Source organism: Triplophysa rosa, linkage group LG6 (assembly GCF_024868665.1).
Source record: "Triplophysa rosa linkage group LG6, Trosa_1v2, whole genome shotgun sequence".
Lineage (NCBI taxonomy): Eukaryota > Metazoa > Chordata > Actinopteri > Cypriniformes > Nemacheilidae > Triplophysa > Triplophysa rosa.
In genome coordinates, this window is record NC_079895.1 from 13,277,484 (window position 1) to 13,287,823 (window position 10,340).

General features: G+C 42.3%; 1 protein-coding gene across 1 annotated transcript; it reads left to right on the top strand.

Annotated features, from left to right (window-relative positions):
* The first annotated feature begins 363 nt into the window (after nucleotides 1–363).
* On the top strand, nucleotides 364–3,315 carry med4 (mediator complex subunit 4). Its single transcript, XM_057336363.1, has 7 exons — nucleotides 364–445; nucleotides 715–781; nucleotides 1,033–1,203; nucleotides 1,965–2,022; nucleotides 2,217–2,303; nucleotides 2,443–2,574; nucleotides 2,766–3,315. The coding sequence occupies exons 1-7, from the start codon at nucleotides 375–377 to the stop codon at nucleotides 2,936–2,938; spliced, it is 759 nt and encodes a 252-aa protein (XP_057192346.1). The 5' UTR covers nucleotides 364–374; the 3' UTR covers nucleotides 2,939–3,315.
* Nucleotides 3,316–10,340: the final 7,025 nt, after the last annotated feature.

A 10,340-nucleotide genomic window follows, 5' to 3' on the forward strand; every position in this document is an offset into this window, starting at 1 on the left:
TAGACGTTTTTATTGCACAACACACACAAAACAAATCAAATCTATTGCCAATACTACATCTATTTATTTTTATCTACTACTCATTATTATAGTCATTTTTTATAGTCAGTACACACAGACACACAATTCAGATTTCGAAAGTCTCGGACCCCCATATGTTAGTTTATCAGTTTTATATATATATCAGTTTTACACGTTCTTAGACGAATAGACGTACAATCTATGATCTATTGTGCAGAATGCACACAGCTTGTGAAGATTTTTTGGACGATGTTTGGTATAGCGTGTTGTGGTCCTTCGACCAGCAGGACACGCTGTGCTGTGACTCGGACTCTATATTTCTTACGCATGCGCACATGAAGGGGGAAACAGTCATGGCGGCGGCGGAAAAACCCACGAAAGAAAAGCTGTTGTCCACTTTGGATGATATTGAAGTTTTATCTAGGTTTGTGTTTATATTTTCCGTACATTTAGATGAAAAAAATAAATATCATTTTATTCAAGACTTGTTATAAAGCATTGGTATTTTAAAATAATCATATTTCCCTCGATTCTGCACACAGTACATCAAATGAAAAGGCTACCTTTGTGCTGCTACTCATAATAATAATAACAATAACGATCAGTCTTCTACTCTTGAGATGTATGTTTTCATACACTCCAGCACGGATGTGATCATACAAAGCTTTTCTGGCTCTTTTCCTTTTACTACAGAGAGCTTATAGAGATGCTGGCGCTGTCCAGGACACAGAAGCTGCCCCAGCCGGGAGAGGACACGCAGGTGAGAGATGTATATTAATACTTACAAATGAGGGAACATTCTACAGAAAGATGAGAGAGTGTAATTCAACACACATCACACCCAGCCGCTATTCACATGAACCCGTCAGTGGGCTTCATCTCCAAACGAATGACTGATGTGATGTTGAAGCATCAAGCAATAATATTATATTCAATAATTGATAGTAGATGGGCATGATGCATTATTAAATGTCACTGAATTGCACTGTTGCTTGCTTATTCTGAGAGCAGATTTTGGAGCTGTTGGTGCAGAGAGATAAAGAGTTCCAGGAGTTAATGCAGACGGCTGTGGTGCAGGGCAGAGTGAATCAGGAGATGCAAACGTTGGAGAAGGAGGTGGAGAAGAGAGACACTGATATCCAGCAGCTCCAGAAACAACTCAAAGAGGCAGAACACATACTGGTAAGCAATGCATATCTGTTTTTATTTGTTTGTTTGTCTGTTGTTTTGAAAAGTTATTTTAGCACTTAACATAATTAAATACTTTATTAAATATAATAAATTAGATGAATGCAAAGATTATTATATAATAACAATTATATAATAAAGAGAATAAATATATATTTTTTCATGGTCTGCAGAAATGTTATTGCCAGCAGTAATACTTTTATGTTGATATACTTGGACCTTAATGACTGTTTTTTTTATAATTACAAAGAAGAACATGCATCTATCCAAAATTTTAAGTTAAAGGTGCAGTTTGTAACAATTTTGCAGTAAAATATCCAAAAACCACTAAGCTAGTGTTATATATTTTGTTCAGCTGAGTACTCTCAAATGTTTCCAACTACTTGTAAATCGTGAAAAAAATCGCAATTCTAAACAGTGACACGGGGCTGTGCAGTCGCCTGTCAATGGCATCATAGCGCCTTTACTGGCATAGAAACCGTATGACAACAGTGTTGTGGACAAATGCGGAAGTAGTGTCTAGCATCTAGCAAGCCACTAACTTGTTTCGAGCAGTCACCTATTTATGGACCACAATTATTTGCAACAATTATAAAACATTACCTCATCTGCTAACATGATTCCTCGTTCCCATCTGATTGATGGCCATCAGCGGTGGAGTTGAAGACAATGTTTTGATATTGCGGTTTTTACAAACTGCACCTTTAAGCACTTTTTTAAAACATAAAACAAACATGTTATTCCTCCATGCACAGGCCACTGCTGTCTACCAAGCCAAAGAGAAACTCAAGTCTATTGAAAAAGCCAGGAAAGGTATCCTAGTCAATAATTTAATGATCAGTTTGTTATAAACTCTATATACAGTACACATATGTTTATGTTTACTTGGTAAATTGGTTTGCATGGTTATTATTACAGTATCAAAAAGATACTGCGATTATTCATAATTAATTGGTTTACAAACCCATTTAATCTCGTTTATTTCCCTTGTGTTCTGTTTTCATTAGGGAGTATCTCTTCAGAAGAAATCATTAAATATGCTCACAGGATCAGTGCCAGTAATGCAGTGTGTGCACCTCTAAACTGGATCCCAGGTAAGTGCACTGTATTTCTTTCTGCATTTTCTCCCATTCTCAGACTTCATCATCTGTAAAACACTTACTAAATATTCCACTGATCAGCATGTTTTGTCAGGTTGTATTTGTAAGCTTTTATGATGTGATTTGTGTTTAGGTGACCCACGCAGGCCGTACCCCACTGACCTGGAGATGCGTAGTGGAATGCTCGGTCACATGAGTAACATGTCAACCAATGGTGTGAATGGACACCTGCCTGGAGACGCACTGGCTGCTGGGAGATTACCAGGTTTACTTTTTTGTTGATATGTTTGTGTGTATGTTCTTCAGTGGTGATACTGATACTCTAAGCCAGTTTAATCTTCTGTATAATACAGTGTTTTTGTTTACTGTAGTGTTTGTTTTTGTACAAACACATCCTTTTAATGTTGGCTGTGTTTTAAGTAATATCTTTCTCTTTTGTTCCATTTCATTTTTTAGATGTGCTAACCCCACAGTATCCTTGGCCGTCCACTGATGTTTCCATGGGGATTCTGCCTCCTCACCATGGCAACGATTTTGGCCTAGAGCCACCCGGTCATAACAAAGAAAATGAAGATGATGTTGAGGCTATGTCAACAGATTCCTCCAGCAGCAGCAGTGACTCAGATTGAGCGTGTGCGTGTGCGTGTATGTGTGTTTAAATGCATTTTGTCTGATCAGAAGGAAAGGAAACTCCGGTCATGAGAATGGACCACACCAGCAGTGATTCTCTCTCTATTTACGAGTCTCTGTGAATTTCATTGGGGTTGAAATGTTTATGACATGCCTTCAGTCCTCCTTTGTTGTATCATTTTTAAGTCCTGCTGGCCTCATGAATGCCATCAAGGTGTTGTGTGTTGTGTGGCATGTAACAGTATGACAGACTGAGTTGCGTGTATTTGTAATTTAGTGGTGCGTTATGAACCAAATATCTGGTTTTTACAGCTGGAATATAAATAGTCATGTAAATAGATCTCGACTTTCAGATTTTGTAAATAAAAACCTTTTTAGATGATTGTTTTGTTTCTTGTATTTATGTGTTTGCCTTGTTTATAGTTATGTATACATGTTTTATGGAGGGCAGGTGTACTTAAAAATGGCTTGTATTTTTCAAGAGTTTATATATGTAAAAGCTTGAAGTCATTAGTCATTTTTTAAACCAAGTGATCTGAAATAACAGTTCTTGTTCAATGCGTGATCGTGTCTCATGACAGAATAGACTATTAAATGTATTACTTAATTTAATTCATATTGTTAAGTATTCACATTATGTTTGGTTTCACACTTTTAAAATCAGTTCTCTGACTTGCATTTGTTGAAAAATGACTATTTCGAGCAAATTTGCTTACTAAATTTGGTAATTATCTTTTGTGTTTATGAGGAATAATAGCATTAACATAATATTATTATTCCACTTGACCATAATATATTAGTTTTTTGAATGGGTGTACTGGCGGTTCTGACGATAATCAATATTGGCCAGCAGATGGCGCATCAACACTGCTTCACTAACATCTGTAGCTACGGCATCATTCGTGATTTTATATTATATTTATTATTCTGAAAATGTATTTCTACCTAAATCACCAGGGAAAATTGAACAAAAGCCTTTTTATAACCCCTTTTAGTAAAGTTATACAGCAAATATAAATTGAACATATTATATTCAGATGTTGTCTTCTACGTATAAATGAGTGAATTAATCTTTATTGTCACTGTATGCACACAGTGGTGTACACAACGAGATTTGTTTAGCAGCTCTTCTTCAAGACTCATATAGCAGTATAAACAATACAAACAGTATAAACAAACTAAATAGTATAAACAGTAGGCTATGTATCTCAATTGACACCTTGTTGCTGGGTCACTGACAGCTTCACATTTCTAATGCCATGCTGATGATTAATCCTTTAATAGAATAACCTTGAATGCACAGTATGATCAAAGTACTTGTCTTGTTTAGTAATAGTAGTATTGTATCATTTTTCATATGTTGCATCATGTCTTTTTTTTAATTGACAGTTTTATATCCATCTTTCACATCAATTATTTCCTTAACAATCCATTTATTTAGTGTAATGATTGATGCTTTTTTAACAAAAACTTTCTGGCGGTAAAGCCTGTCTTGTTGTTTTCTGTGGTAGCTAAGCATAGACATACACACACACACACACGCACACGCACACGCACACACACACGCACACGCACACGCACACGCACACGCACACGCACACACAAACACGCACGCACGCACGCACGCACACACACACACACACACACATACACACCTAAGAGAGTGCACAATGGCTCGGTAAATGGCTCGAAGTGAGCGTCTCTATGGCGATCTCTGACTCAGTCATTCAACATCACTGTCTTTGGTCCAGTGAGTGTTGGGTTCTATCACACTCTACAGCAAAATTAGCAGTGCTGAGAATCTAATGTTGAGCTATTTGCAAATGACTGTTCTACTTTTAGGGTCTCTGGTGGTCATATGTATGGAAGCATATGGTTGCTATTTTCAATTTGAAATGCAATACGCAAAATGGCAATGCAGTATGTAAAATGACAATGCAATTGTGTATTTAAATATACATTTTAAGTAACGTATTTGCAACATTAAGTGCAAAATGAAAATAAAACAATAATTATATCAATTACATTCGTCAGTTCCTACATTAGTTTTAATGTGTTATTTAAATTGATATTTTTAATGCTCCTTAAGTTGCAAAATGAAAATGAAAATGCATTCCCCGGATTGAATATATATGAATATGGGCCATATGATTGAATATGGCTCCGATTTCATACAATGAGGCTGTCGGCGTGGGCCGTCGCCAGCTCGAAATGAATGCTCAAGTCGACATTGAATTTTGCAACACCCAACGCGCTGTGTGTAAATGAAAATGCAATCCCAAATGTTCAACCTGTTAATGTTAATGCATTTAGGGAAAATAACATTTGAATTTTCATTTTGCTAAAGTTTTGCTTGACTATCTTAAACATATATAATATAATCAATCCGGGGAATGCATTTTCATTTTAATTTTGCAACTTAAAGAGCGTTAAAAATATCCTTTCAAATAACATATTAAAACTAGTGTAGGAACTGAAAAATGTAATTGATATAATTTTATTTTTATTTTCATTTTGCACTTAATGTTGCACATATGTTATGTAAAATGTATATTTAAATACACAATTGCATTGTCATTTTACATACTGCATTGCCATTTTGCGTATTGCATTTCAAATTGAAAATAGCAACCAATATGCTTCCATATTTCGTTGGCTTTGAACGTGAAATGGTATTGGCTCCCGCTACCGACTGCATCTAGCTGTTCCGGTTTATCTTTAAATGGGTGCCGACTAGGGCTGAACGATTAATCGAAATCGAATCGCAATCGCGATGTGAGACGTTGCGATTTGCTAATCGCAAGAGGCTGCGATGTGGAAGCGATGTGAAAAATAGGAAACGCGTCTGTTCCCAGCCCGCTTCGAGTGGCATTCTTGCTAACCAACTGAGTGAGCCAGCACCTCCGTTATGCCTAATCAGCACTGCCCTAGCCAACTGCGTAAACGTCCGTCATTAAAAAAACAAACATACAGAAGGCAGGAGAGAGAGAGTGTGTGTTATTATGGCATCTGCAGAGTCAGATCGATCATATTAGGCAAATAAATACTAAAGAACCGTCCAATTCAGAAGACCGCACAAACAGCCTGTGTCATACTCGAGCGACTCTTCCCCGCGTTGCGCGTCTCGCGGACGAGCCGTTTAAACTTGATGCGCACATAGCCTGTTTCATACTCGCGCGACTCTTCCCCGCGTTGCGCGTCTCGCGGACGAGCCGTTTAAACTTGACGCGCACACACAGACTGTTTCGTAATGACGTTTATAGTACTTGAGTCCAGCTCCACACTGGCATCTGGCAATATGGACGAGGCTTGACGCTCGTGCGCACACTGTGTCAAAAGTGTGTCAACTAGTCACACTGTTTTGCTAATTTCACTTGGATGAAATTAAACATTCAGCACATTTTCTACTTGTTTTAAAAAATCCCACATACTTAAAAAATTATAAATCAGCCTATGTAGCCTATGAACTATTTTAATAATTCACTAACACAATAGAAAATGTTATGGATTTAAGGGTTACAATGGGAGTTGTATTTGTTTTAATGGAAACTATAATAGTGTACACTGGTATTTGGATTCTATTGGTGTGATGTAATCTGGAAGTTGGGAACCAATTGAAGAACAGTAAGCCCTATTTGAATAATGCCCAAAACACACTACAAAAATGATTTTTTAAATGGTTTTAATGGAAACAATTAGAATTTATGTAGCTAATATTTTTTTTGCTGTTTTCTTGCAGCAGGGTAATTATACCCATACTGTGCTCCACACAACAATATTGAGCTGAAGCTTGAATTAGAAAAGTTAAAATCGCAAATCAAATCGCAATCGCAATGTCTGTCAAAAATCGCAATTAGATATTTTCCCCAAATCGCACAGCCCTAGTGCCGACCTCATGCATTCACGGACACGCACGGCATCTTCATGTAAAGTTATCATACGGCTTTGGTGCAAAAAGGTCTTCGAAACGAGTTGTTTGTTATATTTTGTAATGCTATTGGTCAGTTTGTGCAATAAATACCCGTGACTGTACTTGTATTCGCGTGCTGTGTTTTATATGGCTGAGAAGTGGTTAGGGTGAGGTTGGGGTTAGGTGCTACAAAATATTAAAACCATAAATAATTATGAAATGCTAAGAATCGCACGCATCTCGGTCTGGAGCATTTATAAAACAGCAACGTAGTTCCCTGTTCGTCGAAAAACGACGCCAAAGTAGTACCCTGCGTGTTCAAAAGTGACGCCGTGGGGCGCTGTGAGCGTAAATATGTGACGAGTCGGGAGTGAGAACGGGTTGGTTTAATAAACATTATGTAATTAATTTGCTTCGAGCTTGATTTAGTGAAAACAATTAGACAAAAGGAGCGGTAAAGGCTTTATCAGGGAATTTAATAGAGTCTGGGATAATTTGGCACAGGAACAGTCATATTTTAAGGCTGGCAAATATCTTATAAGATGATATCTTAACTTGAAACAGATTTCACGGAAAATTGGCAACAGAAGATTGTAATTCTTTCCTGAAATCTCTCCTTTAAGAATGACCAAAATGCCGTTGAGTGGCATTTCTTCTATTAAAGTATTACATAAATACAGTCCTCATAAACTCCAGCTGTACAGAGAGACACTACACCGAGGTCAATACAACCTCCTGTCAAAATGCTTTATAATGGACGTTAGTAACTCAGCAAAGTGTGGTTGAATTTAAAGGCATGAATATTCGAAACGTTTTGGTTAGGGATGTAACCTCAGTTCACAGATGGAGGAAACGAGATGTTGTGTCGAGCCGACAGATGGGGTTTGTCCCTGAGAACCAATCGCTTCCGACTTCTTAGAAAAGGCCAATGAAATTGGCGAATGAAATTTGCATGCTGGACTCTGCCCCCGGATATCTGGGTATAAAAGGGAGACGGCGTGCTTCATTCATTCACCTTTGTACTGAGGAGCCTGAGACCTCTCACGACTGCTGCAGTGGGCACCACGTGTTGTGGCAAGAAGGACACAACGTCTCGTTCCCTCCATCAGGGAACTGAGGTTACATCCGTAACCAAGACGTTCCCTTTCTGTCGGTCTCTCGACGTTGTGTCGAGCCAACAGATGGGGTTCCTATGGAAAACGCCACAACACTGTGCCCTGTCACAATCTCTAGCGAAGCGACGGTGACTGGCCTGGGCGTGTCAGCCGTGAGCGCTACCGCGAAATTGTAACCTACCAGTGGGTAGGTAGGGGATCCCAGAGCTTTACTTGAAAGGTGGGAAGGCCCCTGCCTTCGGCCTCACAAGCGACGGCCTTGTTTCTCTAACAGCGAGAAGCCGCCTGGTACCGTAAGGCCACTGGGTAAGCGCTACTTCCTCAAGTGGGGGATGCGCTACAGAGACCACTTCCTACCGGAGGGAGGAGTTTAGTGGAGATACCAACATGGTCTCACCGATGGGGGAGAACTCATGGGAAGAATGTGTGGACTGAAGGAGTTAACCGCGAGGTGGAGGTCCACCTAGGGAAGGTCATGGGTTACCAAGGTGGGAACCAATCATGAGGATACATCACACGGAACCGCCCTGCTGGGCACTAGGTCCGGTTAGAGCTATGTTGTGGATAACTCAGTTGGTACCCGGCCTAAGGGGCAGGGCTGCTCTGCCCAGCACGCCCACAGGAGGTGCTTGCTTAGTGATGGATGGAGTGCCTGTTCTTCACCCAGTGGGGGAAGAAGGGAGGCTAGTTTAGTACGCTGACCCCCTTAGGAGAAAGGGGGGAAGGTACTGTCATAGGCATACACCCTACCGGCCGCCAGTCTTGCCTGATGCCTGCAAGACTCAAGCTGATACCGGTTTTACACGGAGGCTGTAGGACCTCGCGAAGGTGATGGGTGTAGCCCAACCCGCAGCTCTGCAGATGTCTGCCAGAGAGGCGCCTTGAGCCAGTTCCCACGAGAAGGCTGTACTCCGTGTGGAGAGAGCTCTCACCAGTGGGCGCGGGCGATCTTAGGACAGGTACGCCATAGTGACGGTGTCCATGATCCAGTGCGCCAATCTCTGTTTGAGACAGCCCTCCCTGCTGATCTCCAAAACAGACAAAGAGCTGCTCAGAGCTCCTGTGGCTCTGCGTGCGGTCCAAGCAGAGGCGCAATGCACGTACTGGACACAACAGGGATGGGGTTGGGTCTTCCTCCCCGGTGGGGAGCGCCTGTAAGTTCACCACCTGGTGTAGGGGAAGTGGTGGGAACTTTGGGCATGTAGCCGGGGTCTCAGGATAGCGTGAGAATCACCGGGCCCGAGTTCTAGGCAATCTGTGGACACGGAGAATGCTTTTAGGTCCGCTACCCTCTTGAACGCCATCCGGAGAGCCGTCTTCATCATGAGGTGAGAAAGAGCGGCATCTCCGAGGGGCTCCAGGACCGAATCAAGGTCACAAGAGGGTACGGAGCCCCTTAGGAACCAATTGATCAGGTTGTGCTGTCCTAGAGACTTACCAGCAACTGGGTCGTGATGAGCGGCAATAGCGGCACATACACGTTCAGTGTGGAAGGGGAGAGATTACTCTCGAGTCTCTGGAAGGACAGCACGTTCCCAATCGAGCAACTCTGCAGGTCTTCTCTTCAAGAAGAGCACCAGGATGAGAAGAGGCACCACCTAGTGGCCAGGGCCCTAGCCTGAGTGATGGTCTTAACCGCCGCAGGGGGTAGGCCACTCACGATCTCCTCATCCCGTCCAGGGGGCAGACATGGAGGTTCCAGAGGTCTGGCCTGGGATGCCATAACGTGCCCTTCCCCTTGGAAAGCAGGTCCTTCGTCAGGGGAATCGGCCGGCGGGGAGCTGTCGTCAAGAACATTAGCTCAGAGAACCAAGTCCGGTTGGGCCAGTATGGAGCAACTAGTACACTTGATGCTCCTCTTCCCTGACCTTGCACAGGGTCTGTGCAATGAGGCTCACTGGGGGGAAGGCGTACTTCTGCTTGTCCCATGGCCAGCTGTGCGCTAGAGCATCCGTGCCGAGGGGGGCCTCGGATGGGAGTACACTAGCGGGCAATGGGTGGTGTCCAGGGAGGCGAACAGGTCTACCTGAGCCCGCCCGAACTGTACCCAATGAGCTGTACTGCGCGGGGGTGGAGTCGCCACTCTCCGCGAGGCGTCAACTGACGAGAGAGCGCATCGGCTGTCTGGTTCAGGTCACCTGGGATATGTGTGGCTTGCAGGGATCTGCTCACCTGCGGACTCCACAGGCGTCAGGCGAGTCGTGTTAGCTGCCGCGAGCGAACGCCACCCTGGCGGTTGAAATACGCTATGGTAGTTGTGCTGTCCGACCGGACCAGCACGTGCTTGTCCTGCACGAGAGGTTGTAGCCCCTTCAGTGCGGGTAGCACATCCAACAACTCTAGGCAGTTGATATTCCTGCGCCTGATATTCCCCCG

Bases quoted from the DNA above. Each gene is read 5' to 3' on its own strand.
- med4 (XM_057336363.1), top strand. From the start codon at position 375: ATGGCGGCGGCGGAAAAACCCACGAAAGAAAAGCTGTTGTCCACTTTG. The intron at 1,204-1,964 runs GTAAGCAATGCA...CTCCATGCACAG, and splicing joins AAGAGGCAGAACACATACTG to GCCACTGCTGTCTACCAAGC. The intron at 2,575-2,765 runs GTTTACTTTTTT...TTCATTTTTTAG, and splicing joins GGCTGCTGGGAGATTACCAG to ATGTGCTAACCCCACAGTAT.